General features: G+C 34.0%; 1 protein-coding gene across 1 annotated transcript; it reads left to right on the forward strand.

The window, feature by feature from the left end:
- The first annotated feature begins 8700 nt into the window (after positions 1–8700).
- Positions 8701–10556, forward strand: LOC146999729 (uncharacterized). The gene is given in 1 exon segment (XM_085834455.1): positions 8701–10556. A coding segment is annotated over 1 exon segment (1689 nt). The 3' UTR covers positions 10390–10556.
- The last annotated feature ends 8152 nt before the right edge of the window (positions 10557–18708 follow it).

Below are 18708 nucleotides of genomic sequence, written 5' to 3' on the forward strand. Positions count from 1 at the left end.
CCATCACTCCTTCTCTCCCTCCCCATCTCTCTCTCTCTCTCTCTCTCTCTCTCTCTGTTTCTTTTTTAGAGTTTGAGATTTGGGAGAATAAGTTTAAAGGCATGGGCCACCATTGCATGGCAACCCTAAAACTCTGATCACCAAAATTAAAACCTTAAATTTATAAATAAATATTGAAGAACAAACATTCACAGACACACACACACACACACAAATATATATTAAAAATTAAAAACCTAATAACAGCATTATAATAAAAATAATAAAAAAAAATGGGACCTGAATAAAACCCCAAAACTCTCAAAGCACTCCATGAATCTTTAATAAACTATAAAACCACACTTAAAGGACACTGGTAGTCTGGAAAAAATAAAAATTAAAAAATAAAAAAATAAAAAGAGAACACATTTATAAACCCTACAAATTATTAAAAAAAAAAGCTAAAATTAAAAATAAAACAAAATGCAAAGGAAAACCAAATTGTCCCTAAAACTCTTTACAGTCTTTATTTCCTTCCTTCCTTCCTTCCTTCCTTCCTTCCTTCCTTCCTTCCTTCCTTCCTTCCTTCCTTCCTTCCTTCCCTTCTTCTTCTTTCTTCTTCTTCTTCTTCTTCTTCTTCTTCTTCTTCTTCTTCTTCTTCTTCTTCTTCTTCTTCTTCTTCTTCTTTTCTTCTTCTTTTCTTCTTCTTCTTCTTCTTCTTCTTCTTCGTCTTCTTCTTCTTCTTCTTCTTCTTCTTCTTCTTCTTCTTCTTCTTCTTCTTCTTCTTCTTCTTCTTCTTCTACTTCTTCCTCTCTCTCTCTCTCTCTCTCTCTCTCTCTCTCTCTCTCTCTCTCTCTCTCTCTCTCTCATCTCCTCTCTCATCTCCTTTTCTATCTCTCTCCCCCCTCTTCTCTTTTGAGTTTTGGGAGACTGGGTATCTCTGGTTATCTCTGGTTCTCCGGGAGGACACTCTGTAGAAGAGGCTGGCTCCAACTCAAATATCTCCTACCTATTCAACAAACAAACAAACAAAAAAAAAAAACGCAAAGAAAGCCAAACATGTCTCTTAAACTCTTTACATTCTTTATTTTATTCCTTCCTTCTTCCTTTCTTTCTCCCTTTCTCTCTCTCTCTCTCTCTCTCTCTCTCTCTCTCTCTCTCTCTCTTTTCTTTTGAGTTTTGGGAGACTGGGTATCTCTGTGTATCTCTGGTTCTCCTGGAAGGCACTCTGTAGAATAGGCTGTACTCCAACTCAAATATTTCCTACCTCTTCCTCCCAAGTGCTACATTAAACTCATGGGCCACAATTACCTGGCATCTGTAAAATTATGAAATCTAAAATTAAAACACCAAAATTTTTAATAAATTTCAAGAACACACACACCACAAAAAAAAGAAAAAAAAAACAAAAAAAAATAAGAAAAACATTAAAATAATAAAAAATAAAATCCCGAAGACTAAATGAAACACCAAAACTCTTAAATACACTAACATCTTTTCAAAACGAGTAAGAAAGATAAACAAAAATCAAAAAAACAAAAAATACTAGAAGCTTGAAAGTCAATAACAAACAAATTTTAAAAACACGCTACTAAAAACACTACAATCCCTGAAAAAGAAAAAGAAAAAAAAAAAAAAAGAAAAAGAAAAGAAAAAACCTAAAATTAAAAAAAATACACAATATCAAAAATGTCATTAAAATTATTTTCTTTTTTTTTTTCTGTTTGTTTGGGTTTGTTGTTGTTGTTGTTTCGTTTTTTTTTTTTTTAGGTTGTTGTTGTTGTTTGTTTTTTTGTTTTGGGATTAAAGGCTAGCACTACCTAGCACCTAGCCTGGCCTTTTTTTTTTTTTTTTTTTTTTTTTTTTTTTTTTTTTTTTGAGTATTTGAGTTTTTTAGACTGTAATTCTCTTTTTGTCTCTGGATGTCCTGGAACTCACTCTGTAGACCTGGCTGGCCTTAAACTCAGAAATCACCTACCTGTTCATCCTAAGTGGTGGGTTTAAAGACATGGGCCATCGTTGCCTGGGAATCCTAAAATTATGAAACACCAAAATTAAAACCCTAATTTTTAAAATGATTATTTAAGAACACACACACACAAATAAATTTAAAAATTAAAAACCTCAGAACAATATTAAAATAATAATTAAAAAAATAAAGACTTGGACCTAATTAAAACCCTAAAACTCTAAAAAGCACACTATGATTCTTTAAAAAACTAGAAAAAGCACGAAAAAGACACTGGTAGTCTGAAAAAATAAATAGAACACATATAAAAATCCTTACAAACCATTAAAAAAAAATAAACGCTAAAAATAAGAGAAAAAAATTGCCAAGGAAGCCAAACTTGTCCCTAAAACTCTTTACATTCTTTATTTTATTCATTCTTCCTTCCTTCCTTCCTTCCTTCCTTCCTTCCTTCCTTCCTTCCTTCCTTCCTCCCTCCCTCCCTCCCTCTCTCCCTCCCTCCCTCCCTCCCTCCCTCCCTCCCTCCCTCCCTCCCTCTCTCTCTCTCTCTCTCTTTCTCTCTCTCTTTCTCTCTCTCTTTCTCTTTCTCTCTTTGTTTCTTTTTTCTTTTTTCTTTTTTTCAATTTTGGGAGACTGGTTATGATCATCCCAAGTGCTAGGTTTGAAGACATGGAACACCATTGCCTGGCAAACCTAAAACTATAAAATACCAAAATTAAAACCCTAATTTTTTAAATAAATATTCAAGAACCCCCACACACACACACACACAAATAAATTAAAAAAAATTAAAACGATGAAAAACATTAAAATAATAATAATTTTAAAAAAATCTGAACCTAAATAAAACCCCACAACTCTAAAGCACACTATAATTCTTAAAAAAAAAGAAAAAACAGGAAAAGGACACTTGAAGTCTGAAAAAAGGAAAAAAATAAACAAACAAACAAAACAAAACAAAAAAAACAACAAAAAAAAACCAACAAAAACAAAAAACCAGAACATATATAAAACCCTACAAACCATTACAGAAAACACTAAAATTCTAAAAATAAAATAAAATAAAATAAAATAAAATAAAATAAAATAAAATAAAATAAAAAAATGCAAAGGAAGTAAAAAATGTCCTTAAAACACTTTACATTTTTTATTTTATTCCTTCCTTATTCCTTCCTTTATTTCTTTTTTCCTTCCTTCCTTCCTTCCTTCCTTCCTGACTTCCTTCCTTCCTTCCTTCTTTGTTTTGTTTAGTTTTGTTTTGTTTTGGAGAGTGTGGTTCTCTGTGCATCTCTGGCTGTCCTGGATCTCTCTCTGTAGACAATGTTGGCCTTGAACTCAAAAATCCCCTACCACTTTTTCACAAGTGCTATGTTAAAGGCATGGGCCACCATTGCCTGGCAACCCTAAAACTTTGAAACACCAAAATTAAAACCTTCATATAAAAATAAAATTCCAGAAGAATAGCAACAAAAAGAAAAAACTAAGAAGAACATTAAAATAAAAAAACAAAACAAAACAAAAAAGCCATGAAACCAAAAATAAAACCTCAAAAATGGGAAACGAACTAAAATCCTAAAAAAACAAAACAAAACAAAACAAAACAAACAAACAAACAAATACATTGGAAGCCGAAAAACAAAACAAAACAAAACAAAACAACAAATAAAAGAAAACTCTAAAAGTCTCTTATAAAAATTCTACACACCATGAAAACAACAAAAACCCTAAAATTCTAAAAACAAAACAAAACAAAACAAAAATGGCCCTAAAGTTCATTTCTTATTTTCTTTCCTTTTTTCTTTCTCTCTTTCTTTCTTTCTTTCTTCTTTCTTTATTTCTTTCTTTCTTTCTTTCTTTCTTTCTTTCTTCTTTCCTTCCTTCCTTCCTTCCTTCCTTCCTTCCTTCCTTTCTTTCTTTCTTTCTTTCTTTCTTTCTTTCTTTCTTTCTTTCTTTCTTTCTTTCTTTCCTTCTTTCAGGGATTAAAGGCATGCACCACCAAGCCTGGCTTCCTTTTTTGAGTTTTTAAAGATTGTACTTCTCTTTGTATCTGTGGCTGTCCTGGGATTCACCCTGTAGACCAGGCTGGCCTTGAACTCAAAAACCATATACCTGTTCATCCCAATTGCTGGATTTAAGGGCAGAGGTCACCATGGCCTAGCAAACCTAAAACTATAAAACAACAAAATTAAACCCTAAAATTTTAAATGAATATTCAAGAACACACACACTCATACACACAAAAAACAAAAACAAAAATGAAAACAAAAACAAAAACATTAAAATACTAAAAAAGAAACCAAAAAACTAAAACAAAACAAATCAAAAAAACACACACACAAAAAAATCAAAAACCAAAAAAACACCCAAACCCTGGAGCCTATATAAAATGCCAAAAGCCTAAAACACACTAAAATACTAAACAAATGAACAAAAAAAACAAAAAAACGAGAAAAAAAAAACACTAAAAACACACTGGAAGACTGAAAACAAAAAAACCCTCTTATAAAAACCCTACAAACCCTAAAAAACAAAAATAAAAAAAACTCAAATTATATATATATATATATATATATATATATATATATATATATATATATATATATACACAAGAAGCCAAAACGGTCCCTAAAATTCTTTCCATTCTCTCTTTATTTTTTCTTTCCTTCTTTTCTTCCTCCCTCCCTCCCTCCCTCCCTCCCTCCCTCCCTCCTTTCTTTCTTTCTTTCTATTTTTTTTTTTTTTTGAGGTTTTGGAGACTCTGGTTATCTTTCCATCTCTGACTGTCCTGGAGCTCACTCTGAAGCCAAGGCTGGCCTTGAAATAAATATTTCACCTACCTCTTTCTCTCAATTGGTTGGTTAAAGGCATGGGCCACCATTGCTTGGTAAGTCTAAAACTATGAAATGCCAAAATTAAAATCATCAAATATAAATAAATATTCAAGAACAACAATAACAACAATAACTAAGAAGAACGTTGAAATATTAAAAGAAATAAATTTCCAGAATTCTAAATGAAAACCCAATACCCTGAAATACATTAAAAATCCTTTAATAAAAACAGAAAGAAAAAAAAAAACCCTAAAAATACTTTAGAAAGGAAAAAAAAAACTGTAAAACACTCTTCTAAAACCCTACAAACCATAAAACAAAACAAAACAAAACCCTAAAATTCAAAAAAAAAAAAAAAACAAAGATGCCAAAAATGGCCCTAAAGTTCGATTCTTTCTTTCTTTTACTCTATCTTTCTCTCTTTCTCTCTTTCTTCCTTCCTTTATTTCATTCTTCCTTCCTTTCTTTCTTTCTTTCTTTCTTTTTTTTCAAAACCAGTAAAATGAAGAAATAAATAAATAAAATTTACAATAGAATGCTGAAAAAAAAAAACCCTAAAATTCTAAAAAAAAAAAAAAAAATCAAGAAAAGAAAAGAAAAGAAAAGAAAGGAAAAGAAAAGAAAAGAAAAGAAAAGAAAAAATACACAAGAATTCAAAAATGTCCCTAAAATTGATCAGTTCCCGGAAGCATGGTAGAATGCTGGCAGATGTTAGAGTAGTAGTTAAGAACTACTTTCTCATCCATAGGCAGAGAAAGTGACAATAAGCTTGGTGTGGGCTTTTGACTCTTCAAAGGCTACACTCAATAAGACACTTCTTCAAACAAAGCCATGTCTCCTAATCTTCTCAAATATAATAACAATCCATGGTCACTAAAAATACAAAAATATATACATATGGGGTTCACACCATTTTTTTTATTAGACCAGCTGCTACCAGATAGTGGGAAAGATGGTAAGAATGAAATGGGTATTAGATGTAAGGTAACATGATGTATAGAAAATTATTGTAGGTTCTCAAGAAAAAAATCTAAGGGACTACTACAATGTTAAGAAAGCTGAAAAATTTAGAGTAAGACAGGGTCCCAAATATAATAAAAGTATGATATAGCAAACTTTTGCTAAAGGATTAAGTTTTTCTTGTGAAATAACTTATTTTCCTTACACTTCAATTTTATTGACAATATTATTCATTCTTAAAGAAACTGTTTTCATTATTGTTTTCTTGGTGCCATGTATGGAAATAGTCTATTGATTCAAAGAGATGATAATTCTTACAGAATAAAACACCCACATTTCATGAGAAATTTAACTGATATAACTACAGACATCACAGGGCCTAGATAAATATACTAAAAACCTATTGTGATGGCTACTCTTGGTTGTCAACTTGACTACCTCTGGAGTGAACTACAATCGAGAAATTTAGAACAAACCTGTGGGATTTCTTGGGAGGGGGGGACTTGGTTTGAACCATTGAGTCAAGAAGAAACATGCTATTAATCTGGATCTTGAGGCAGGAATACACTCCTCTGCTGGAGCTTACAAAAGGACATGGAAAAAGAAAGCTTCTTGTTCTTGCCTTCTTGCTCTTGCCTTGCTAGCAAGTGCATTCCTTCCCTGTCATTTCATCAACCCACTCCAGTATATGTGTGTGTGTGTGTGTGTGCTTGAACGTGTGTTTGTACGTGTGCTCGTGTGTCTGTGTGTGTATTAGGTTGTGTGTGAAGCTGTGTGTATGTGTTTGCCTATGAGTGTATGTGTGTGCATGTAACGGTATGTAAACAGAAAGAGAAGATCTTTTTCCCTAGAGAACCTTTACTAACCCACCTATAGAAATATTTTGTTAATTACAAAGGCCTCTTCTTACAGGAATGGTGGCTTTGACAGCTAAGAGAGTTCTCAAGTGGAATTTTCATATGTGAAATTTGTCCATGTTAAGAAAAGTGATAGAAAACTGTTTTACCTGGCTTCCAGTGAAATCTTCTATGGATGGTCATAACACTTTGATTCAAAGGGAAAATGATGGTGGAATAGTGAATATTTAAAAAAAAATTGCTGTTTCTTGGCAAGTTATATCCATAGAAAATTGATCATATTCATCAGCATATTATGAAGCTATATTTTTTATGTTTACTTATTTTTATTGGATATTTTATTTATTTACACTTCAAATGTTATCTCCTTTCCTGGTTTCCCGCCTCTCAGAAATTCTGTATCCCATCCTCTCTCCCCCTGCTCAAAAGAGGGTGTTCCTCTACTCACCCACCCACACCCACTTCCCTGCTCTCAACTTTCCTCCACTGGGGCATCTATCATGCCATGAAGCTGTATTTTATATCTTCACATTCAACATTTTCCAACTTTAAACTGGTCCCATCCATTGAATCAAGGAGGCAAGCATAAAGACCATTATGTGGTAAGTTGCAACTGTCGAGTCCTGAAGGTATTTATAGAATGTAGCTTAATTTCTGGTATTTAAATTATTCTTAATATTTAAGCCTTTAATTTGGAGAGGGATAGTTGGCCATGATTCTTAACATAGTAATGATGCCATAAACATTAATATTCCTCTAGAATAGTTCTATACATGAACTTTGGGAAAAATTATGGAGACACATAAAATCTCCCTTTTCATAGGAATAATATTAGAAGGAGGAAATAATAGACAAACAAGTACATTATATCTAATGGGTAGTGACAAGCACAGAAATTGCCCAAAAAAAAGAAAAAAAATTCTAAAATTTGATCTGTGTGTTTTAAATATTGGGAAAAAAATCTCAATATTAAATGCTTTCTCAATAGAAGAGAAAAATGGGGAGTATATATTTAACTGTCCACAAAAAAAGAAAGAAAGAAAGAAAAAAAGAAAGAAAGAAAGAAAGAAACAAACAAACAAACAAAAATGGTTGCCAGAAAAAAGTCCACTGTGTGTGTGTGTGTGTGTGTGTGTGTGTGTGTGTGTGTGTGTGTGTGTGTGTGTGTGTGTGTGTGTGTGTGAATGTTTTCATAAATGGAATAAAGGAAAAAAACAAAATGGTAAGTGATATTGTAAATTATGAAAACAAAATTTACTACATTCACACAATGGATAAAGAAGAAAATATTATTGTATATTACAGCATCTGGAAAACAGTATTATGAGAAATAAAAGAGAAAACCAACATATTATATCATTAAGTGGGTCATCCAGAAATGAGGAGTGACTGCTTAAATGGTTTACAGACTTAGAAGATGATGGCACATTTCCTAAATATTATCACTACGATGTAAATGCATTTTACATTTAAAGGGTAAATGTTATAAATGAATCTCAGTGAAGCTTTTATTTTAAAATGTTCCTTTAGAGTCCTTTGATAAAATATACAAACCCATAGACATTTTTTTTTTCCTGTAGGATGTCTCAACTTTGTATTACTTTCCCATTTCAGTCTTATTTCAAATAGTGAAGATTAATATGAAGCACATCTAAAGTATGAAGTGAAGAGTTTTTTGAACATTCAAAGAAATGTTCAGGAAAAATAAATTGTTTTTAACAAAATTCAAAGAGATGTAACATGAAAAGACAGAATCAACATCGAAAAGGCTTCCTTTTCTACCATACTATTCCTTTTGGGGGTGTTATAAACACAAAAAGAAAGTCTATAGGTAGGGCTGCTTTTTACATTGCAAGCATCAACACCTTTTAGGGACAAATCAGACACTATCACTGCCCCCCCCCCGCATCCTTCCCCACCCCCACCCCCCCAGTTTAGAATGAGAGGCAGCTCCTGCCTTGTCTCTAGTTATAATGCTTGTTTCTATTTTGTCACGGTTGTGCAATAATTTCCTCGACTCCCTGAGGACAGCTGTGCCCCCGCCATTTGTGCCTAGGCCAGTGTTTATCCAACAGTCAAATCACCTCCATCCAGCCTATATACCATGAATACTGCCAGTCTCACTGTGAGAAAGGATAATGAAAGAGACCAATTTCGGGAAGGGTTCAAAATCGGTGCCACCAAGAACGAACAGGATGCTAGTAAGATGTTCATCGGGGGACTTTCCCAAGGAATGAGCAAGCAGGTACTTCTGGAATACTTGTCTAAGTTTGGTGAAGTAATAGACTTTATTATAAAAACAGACCCAAATACCGGTCTGTCTAGGGGATTTGGATTCGTGCTTTTCAAAGACAGTGCCACAGTAGAGAAGGTGCTTCGAGTGAAAGACCACAAAGTTGATGGCAAGAAAATAAAATTTAAAAGGGCTAAAGCCCTGGAATCTCAATTCTCCAATAAAAAGATTTTTGTGGGTGGGCTGAACCCGCGGATGTCTAAAGAAAAAATAAGAGCTTACTTTGGCACATTTGGGCAGATAGAGGCTATAGAGCTTCCACTGTGTTCAGATACGCAGGAAAGAAGAGCTTTCGGCTTTATCAAATACAGGGATGAAAACCCCGTTAGAAAGGTCTTAGAAACCAGGTACCATTTCATTGGCTCCAGTCGTTGTGAAGTTAAAATGGCATACCCTAAAGAATATACAGCTAGACAGTTGAGTAAAAGAAAGACTATAGCTAAGGATAGGACAAGAAAATCAGTTCCAGCTGTGGAGTTAGAAAACAATTGGAGAGGAGGAGGCAGCCCAAGCTTCCACACTATGGCTAACCCCGATGCTCAAGAAGCCAACCAAGATGCCCACAGAGCTGACTCATATACTTCTAGAGCAAACTCGGATGTACCTTTGGCAACTGTCCGTGGTTTCAGGGATACCCCCAATGCTTTCCAGTCGAACTCTAATCTTTTTGTGACAAATTCAACTGCTTTCATGGCAATCAGTAATACTTTGAGGTCAAGCTCAAATACTGTATGGGTAAGCAATTGTGCTCTGGAGGCAAACCAAAATACCTTCTTGGCAAGCCAGTATAATCTTCCAAACACCTTAAGTATAAGCCAATACACTTTGGTAACATACGGAAATTCCTTAGGAGTGAGCCAGTATGCTTTGGCAGCATTTTCACATACTTTCGGGATAAACCAATATGCTTTGGGGGCAAATCAAAATGCTTTCTGGACAAACCAGCATCCTTTTGGAACATACTCAGATGCTTATGGGATAGACCAATATGCTTCTGGAACAAGTCCAAATGCTTTTGGGGCAGGCCAGTATAGTTTGGGTACCAACTCAGATACCTGCAGGACAAACTGCAATGCTCATGTGGCAAATCCATACAATATCTGGACAAACCAAAATGTTTTGGTGACAAACCCACATGTTTTCAGGATAATCCAGTATGTTCTTGGGGCAAACCCAAGTGCCTTTGGGTCAAGTCAGTATTCGGTGGGAGCAACCCAAAACAGTTTTGGACCAAATCTACATAACATCTGAGCAAATGGAAACTTTTGTGGGGCAGCTGGAAGTGGTGGAAGTACTGGAGGAGTTAATTTTTCTCAAGTATATGGCAATTTCCTGAATGTCTGGAATACACTGCCAGCTTTTCACGGCCCTGATGGCGATCATTTCTCCCTCTACAGTTATGGGGCTTATGATGCAAGATCTGCACCTAATTACAATGTGCAAATAAGCTTGTCAACACTCCCTGGGAATGGTTACCAGAGAATTTATTCAGCGTTTTGAAGCCTAACTACAAATCCTCTATCCGAGGACCATTCTGTCCAACAATAAAACATTCAGTAACTTATATGAAATGGCCCAACTACTGATTGATTGGACATTGCCACTATTTGCAGCAACTTTTGAAGTATCAATACATTTTCTATCACCTTTAACCATTGGACCTACAATAAAAAGACAAAGGCTTGAAACTAACTTGCTGAAGGTTTTTCTGGAAAATAAACATTGAAAACATTTATTTTTGAGTGACTGCTGTTTTGAATTGGGTTATTCTTTTGACCTTTACATGTGTTTTGCTGCAGAGAGGGAAGAGACATTTATTACTGCCCCCTTATCTTGAATTCTGTGTTGCTGTGTTTGGGTTAGAGGTACTCATACAGTCCATTCAACTAGTTAATTTCAGTGAATAGAAACAAATTGCTTCTGAATACTTTCTGAAAAATATATTTTTATGTTTGTTGCATATCCCAAATGTACACATTCTCATGATGTCAAACACAATCACTATTGCAAACGACTTTTACTTTTGTGAATTCTATTGTTAGTTAATCCAGGAATTTCCCCTTTACCTTATGACAACACAGTATGACAAGCTTATAGTTTCCTAATTAGAAATCACTAGTTTTATTCCTTGGTCTTTATTCTGGCTCTGTTTTTACCCTTATTTTGAGACAGAGACTTATTAAGTTACATAGGCTACCCTTTAACAAGGTGACTTTGAACTTGAAAACCTTCTGCCTCAGCATTACTTGGTTTTATTTCTAAATATTCAGTGATTTTTCTCCCTCAGTCTACCTTCTATTTACAGGGATCTATTCTATGTCAGAAATTAAATACAGGGAAACAATCCCAAGAGGATAGAATTATACCTAATCATGAAGAGAAATTTTACAAAAGATGGCTTGCCCAGCCATCTAAAATATATCTTGGCCAGGGGCTTACAGGAGGGATAAGTGAAGTGAGTTGGCCTTTGCCAATAATAATCGAGGAGGCATGCAAAGTTGAGAATAAAGACAACACTCATCTTAGTAACACAGCATTTTCTTGTTTGGTTGGTTGGATATTTAGTTTGATATTGTGTTTGCTTGTTTGATTAAGAGTAGAAACAGGGTGTGTGCATGATTACTAAGGAAAGGGTAGTAAAAAGGGCTTCAACATTCTCAGCAGCAACATAACAAACCATCAATGTGAATTCTTTATATTTCAATTTTTCGAGTAAATAGTCATTGTTTTTAGAGGAAAAGTTTTAATGCTAAATATAATATCTAAATACTATCAAAAATCTGTTTCAGCATGTAATCTAAACATTTACTGGGACAACAAGTCCTTGCCATATCAGCAATTTAGAACTAATATCTTCTAAAATGCACATGGACAATGGAAGTTTTGGCATATTAGTGGAATTGTCAATGAGATATTGTTAGCAAGGTTAATAAACTCGTGAGATCAAATAATGTAGACCATCCATCCCCCTAGATCCCAAACATGAGAGAAATTAGAATGTGCAGTTACTCACTGAAGGAGGGAAAACATATAGCCTTAAGGAGCTATGAGAGTCCAAGTTACTCCATAAAGGTGCATACCCCACAATAATATCCTAGTGTTCAAGATTCTGTCTTCTGAAACAGGCCAGGTACCAAAAGCCTCTGGAACGACTTTGTGGGTCAGGAGCTGACCTGGCTTTCACTCACCATTGTGAAGATACTGAACACGACTTCAAGGAATTCTAGTGTCTCCAAGTGGAATAGTTGTGCAAACTCTGACCAGTTCTCTGTGACATCACCTATCTCGCTTACATCATAGAACCCCTATCAGGCTGGTTCCTTCTGGAGTTACACTCAGAAACGTTGAGCATCTAGAATTTATATTTTCATATGGCCTCCTAGAAATCCAAAATAAATAAATAAATAAATAAATAAATAAATAAATAAATAAATGAATGAATAAATGAATGAATGAATGAATAAACTTATAAACGAATAAACGAATAAATAACGAATAAATAAATGAATAAATCAATAAGCGAATATGCAAATAAGTGAATAAATTAAACGAATAAATGAAGAAATGAATAAATAATAATAAATGAATAAATGAATAAATGAAATGAATAAATGAATAGATGAATAGATGAATAGATTGAATAAATGAATAAATGAATAAATAATGAATAAATGAATAAATGAATAAATGAATAAATGAATAAATAATGAATAAATGAATAAATGAATAAATGAATAAATGAATAAATGAATAAATGAATAAATGAATAAATGAATAAATGAATAAATGAATAAATGAATAAATGAATAAATGAATAAATGAATAAATGAATAAATGAATAAATGAATAAATGAATAAATGAATAAATGAATAAATAATGAATAAATGAATAAATGAATAAATAAATGCATAAAAATATTGAATAAATGAATCCCTACAAAAATGGCCTGATTTCCTGATTCACATGCTGCCCAAGTAGATTCACTCTTGCACCATTTTTATTGTGTATTTGCTTTTCTTGTTTGTTTGTTTGTTTTGTTTTTTTGTTTGTTTACTTTTTGTTTTTATTTTCCTTCTGTGAAAGTCTTCGGTGTCTGGCATACCAACATACTTGGTGGTTATTTTTCCTGTACCAATCTTTCCCTTGGTTATCTTTAAGCTGTTCTTGGAATCAGAAATGTTGCCAGACTCTTGAGGCAACACACAGGATAGCACAATATTCACTTTATGAAAACCCACAGTTAGAGGAGGACAATTTTTATTCAAACAAAGCTGGAATTTAATAGGATTGAATACATTGCATTGAAGCCAATTGCAATCATGAATTATGTATTCTTTGTAAAGTGCAAGGAAATCATAGACCTTGGGTCTGCTTACAAATTTGAGTTAAACTTAAAAGAAACCCGATATCTACCAGTCACATTTTAAATGTCTTTAAAATTTACCAGCATTTCTGGTTACAAGGAAATTCGTAGATTAAATGCAGTAAAACAGGAAGAAATAGATAAAGTAATTTTACTTTTGAAATATGGGTAGACAGAATTCTGGACATAGGTAAGAATGGAATTTACTTACAAATTAGAGGGCACTTTAATTGTTCATGCCACATTGATCTTAAGTGCTTAAAAAATGTTTTTTTCTGTCCCCTCCACACATTACATCCTCTTTATAGGGGATGACCCTAACTACATAGTGGGTTAGATTCTTTCAGGTCAGCCACCAACAAAAGATCATTCCTTACAGAGGTGACCACAGGCCAGTGTGATGGAGACAGTGTTCATCTGAGGTACTATCTTCCCAGGTTGATTTACGTTCTAAAAAAATCTAAGAAGCACCTCTACACATCCATATCATCAATGTTGATTGTTATACTGTGTGAAATAGACAAGCTATGGAGGAAATATAGATGCCAGCCCCACTGGAGGAATTTCTTAAAAATGAGAGAGAGAGAGAGAGAGAGAGAGAGAGAGAGAGAGAGAGAGAGAGAGAGAGAGAGAGAGAGAGAGAGAGAGACAGAGAGAGAGACAGAGACAGAGACAGAGAGAGAGAGAGAGAGAGAGAGAAAGAGAGAGAGAGAGAGAGAGAGAGAGAGAGAGAGAGAGAGAGAGAGAGAGAAAAGGAGAGAGGTATTTCTCATCAAATTGTGTTAGGTGAGACAAGCTAAAATCAAAATGACAATTGTCAATTTATAATTTTAATAAGGCACATTAAATAAAAGGAGATATTTTGGAAGAGTAAGGGCACCAGCAGGGGGGTCTGAGAAGATAGAAATGGAGGATAGTGGGGAGGATGAAAATGGTTAAAGGTCACTATTGACCTGTGCAAAGAGTCACAACAAAGCCCAGTGACTTGTACATTTAAAGCACATTGGTATTAAGTAGCTGATTCTAAATGATGGTTTGATTAAATTGGGAATTTTAGCTTCAAGACACTATTAAATTTATTTATGTTTCTACTCTCATGTGGATGTTGCATTTTGAGCTGGATATGGGTGACAGGATATGGCAAAGTGATTAAGTTTTGTATATCATTATGCATCAAAAAAAAGTCACTCAGTGGGCTGCCATGGTTTCACAGGGAAGAAAGTAGCTAGAGATTTTAAGTGTACATGAGGTATAAAGAATATTGCCCCCACACTACTATAGATTTTCAAATATTCACCTTCATATAATGCTTCAATGTGTTTCCGCAAATGTAATTTTCTGTAGACTAATCCTCAGGTTTTAATATATTTGGAAAAATTGGACTGGGTCAGGAGGGATAGGACCTACAAATAAAAATCAATGAATAATGCTGTCATAGAAAAGGTTTAATTATGACAGGGAGTTTGTTTCCCTGTTACTAGCCCATTGGATCCCTTCTGTGAGGGCAACATCCAACGAGAATTTCTTCATCTACTGATGGTGTCTTCATCTTGAATTTCCTGGCTCCTGAAAAGAAGTCATGCAAAATATGCTTCATTATATACTAGAAATCAGTGTCATTCTTTTTGTCAATACAAGATGTATGATTATGTCTCAAAATCATGAGCAACTGGGCCATAGAGGAAAAAAAAATAGGCTATTTGTGCTGACTAAAGACGGGATGAGTTCAGTATTATCATGTGCACTCTTCGTGAAAGAAAGCAGCATAGCAGGTGAGAATAGATCAGAGAAATACAGCCCAGGAGGGACTCTGCCATCTGCTGTTGGCCTTGGAGATATAAAGGAACACTACATAAGGGATCCCTAGAAAGAGTGCCAGCCACTGCTTTTAGCTAGTGGAACCAGTTTTAGAATCATCATTTTCTAGATTTTAAAAGAAAACAAGATTACTCTAATTTACTAAGTATGGCCATTTGATACATCAGTGATCATCAACAAGGTGTACAGGTTTGGACAGAAGTATGGGGACTCAGAAAAAGCCTGTTCTTGGAACTCCCTCTGCCTTCAAGTGAGCAGACATCTTCCCAGCAACACTAGTAAACACTCTATATTGGTAATGGTACCCCCATCGTGTCCAGATTAGTGGTTTTCAAACCATTGGTTGAGACTCCTCTCAGGGCTCAAACAACCTTTTTAAAAGTGTCCCATATCAAATATCTTGTTTATAAGAAATATACATTACAATCGATGACTATAACAAAATTATAATTTGAAGTTGAAATGAAATAACATTATGGTTTGGGAGCTGTGTTTTAAAGGATTACAATATTGGGAAAATTGAGTATTTCTATTTCTGACTACTCTAAATCATGCCTGTCAGTATCATCTGGAGGAATAACCCCCTCTATTCAATCTGGAACTCCCGGAAAAATTAATACATAACCCAAAATTATGAAAGTTAAACAGCGGCTGTACCATAGTCTATAAGCAGGGCATGTTGACATATTAAGCAAATGAGGAAAAAAAGTAAATCACTCTGACTCCATGATATTTTGCCAAATGAGAAGCAGAGGAGTAAAAGCATTACCCAAGTGGTGACATCAAGAGGAAAGCATTGTCAGAATAACTAGCAAAATTTTTAAATACATGCCCTAAAGTCTGGATTTAAATTAGGTGAGAATCTTCCAAAGCAAAAGGAAGTGCAGAATCTTGAAGAAGGAGTTGAGGAAACAAGAGAAAAGCAAAGGGGAATTAACCAAATAAAAACAGTCAGAAGAAGTAGGTATGAAAGACATATCTGGGTAAGATGAACAGAGAAGTGGAGGTTAGAGGAGGCAGAAGGGACTGAGAAGATGGCTCACAGCTCAGGAACACTGGTTGCTTTTGAAGAGGAACAGGGTTCAATTTCTAGCACTCACATAGTGGTTCACAACAATCTGCAATTGTAGTTCCAGAGGATCTGATCACACACACACACAAACACACACACACAGACAAAGACACAGAGATACACAGACACACAGACTTACAGACACACACAGACACACATACACACACATATCCCATAGAGAAAAACTTTTAAAATCTTTTATATAACAAAAAAACCAAAAGAGCCTAATATAGAGTATTCCCTTTTAAGACTAGCATTCAGAAGCAGGCTGATCTGTGTTAGTTTAATACCTTCCTGGATCATATGCTTTTTTAGAATTTTACGCTTTTTTTTTTGTTTGTTTGTTTATTTGGTTTTTTAGGTTTGAAACACTGACCAAAACAATTAGGCAGACAATCTGAATGTACCCACATTCTTCTCCCTCTGCCTCTCCCTTTCCCTTTCCCTTTCCCTCACCCTCTTTCTTTCTTTCTTTCTTTCTTTCTTTCTTTCTTTCTTTCTTTCTTTCTTTCTTTCTTTCTTTCTTTCTTTCTTTCTTTCTCTTTCCTGCTTCCTTCCTAATTTTTTCTCTTTGTCTCTCTCTTTATTTTTTGTCTTTATTTGCTTTTTTCTTTTTTTCTATCATTTTCTCACTCTCCCCTCATTCCTTCCTTCTTTCTTTCCTTCCTTCATCCTTGCTTCAATCATCCCTTCCTTCTTTCTTTCCTCCCTTCCTTTCACTCTCTCTCACTCTCTTCCTCTTTCATTCTTTTCTTTATTTCTTTGTTTCTTTCTGTATTACTTTCTCTCAATCTCTAAAAAGATATAAATATTTCAAAATGATCCCATGCATCCTATTTGATCACACAGGACAAGGCTGAAGTCAATTAAAGCTTAAATTAAAAACCAAACACTTAAATAAAATAAAATCATTTAAAAAATAAAGAAAACACTAAAAATACAATAGAAACCTGAAAAAGAAGAAACTCTAAATCACTTTTCTAAAAATTCTACAAATCCTTTTAAAATACCACAGGAATCTAAAATGAATACACATGAAGCCGAAATATCCCTATAACGTTTGCTTATTTATTTATTTATTTATTTATTTATTTATTTATTTATTTATTCATTCATTCATTCATTCATTCATTCATTCATTCATTCATACGTTCATTCACTCATTTATTTATTTTAAATTTATTTTGTATATTTTGTAAATTCTCTCTTTCTCCCTATGTTTCTGTCTCGAATCTTTCTCTCTTTATCCCTTCCTCTATCTCTGTCTCTGTCTCTGTCTCTGTCTGTCTCTCTTTCTTTCTTTCTTTCTCTCTCTCATCCTTCCTTCCTTCCTTCTTTCCTTCCTTCTTTCTTTCCTTCCTTCCTTCCTTCCTTCCTTCCTTCCTTCCTTCCTTCCTTCCCTTCCTTCCTTCCTTTCTTCTTCCTTTCATCCTCTCTCTCTCCCGTTTTTCTTTTTTCTTTTTCTTTCATTTTTTGTTTGTTTTTTTCTAACTTTCTCTCTCTCTCTCTCTCTCTCTCTCTCTCTCTCTCTCTCTCTCTCTCTCTCTCTCTCTCTCTCTCTCTCTCTCTCCCTCTCTGTCTCTCTCTCCCTCTCTCCCTCTGTTAATTATTTTTTGAGTCTTTTTGATTTGGTTTTTCTGTGTATCTCTTACTGTCCTCCGCTTCCTGTAGAGACCATGCTGAACTCTGATTAAAAAAATCACTTACATCTGCCTCTCAATAGTTGGAATTAAAGGCATGTTCAACACTGCCTGGCAAAACCAAAATAATGAAACACCAAAGATAAAACCCTAATTTTTTTTTTTTTTTTGGAAAAAAGAGAACAACAAAAATTACAACAACAACAAAAAAACTACAAGAAATACAGTACAATACTTCAAAAAATGAAATCAGTTAAAGCATAAATTAAAACCGAAACCCTAAAGTATACTAACATAATTAAACAAACAAACAAAACATAACAAATTAGAACAAAAAAAAATACATTAGAATCTCGAAACCAGAAACGCTAAATTACTATACTCAAGTCCCTAAAAAATTTTGAAATACTCTAGAAATCTGAAAAGAATACACAAGAAGCCGAAATATGCCTAAGATATTTATTTATTTATTTATTTATATTCATAATTACTTATTTATTTAATAAATTTTGACTTTCTCTCTTTCTATCTTTCTTTCTCTTTCACCCCTCTTCCTAACTTTATCTCTTTGTCTCTTTATTTCTTGTCTTTATTTTTTTCCTTTTTTCTATCTTTTCCTCACTGTCCCTTCCTTCTTCCTTCCTTCCTTCTTTCTTTCCTTCCTTTCTTCCTTCCTTCCTTCCTTCCTTCCTTCCTTCCTTCCTTCCTTCCTTCCTTCCTTCCTTCCTTCCTTCCTTCCTTCCTATCATTATCTCTCACTCTCCCTGTCTTTCTTTCTTTTTCTTTAGTTCTTTGGTTTTTTTCTATATTACTTTCTCCCTCTGTCACAAAGATATAAATATTTCGAATTGATCCCATGCATCTTATCTTATCACCTAGGAAAAGTCTAAATTCAATTAAACCTTAATTTGAAACCCAAACACTT

Source organism: Mus caroli, unplaced genomic scaffold (genome assembly GCF_978045245.1).
Source record: "Mus caroli unplaced genomic scaffold, Mus_caroli_1 scaffold_49, whole genome shotgun sequence".
In the NCBI taxonomy this organism is placed as follows: domain Eukaryota; kingdom Metazoa; phylum Chordata; class Mammalia; order Rodentia; family Muridae; genus Mus; species Mus caroli.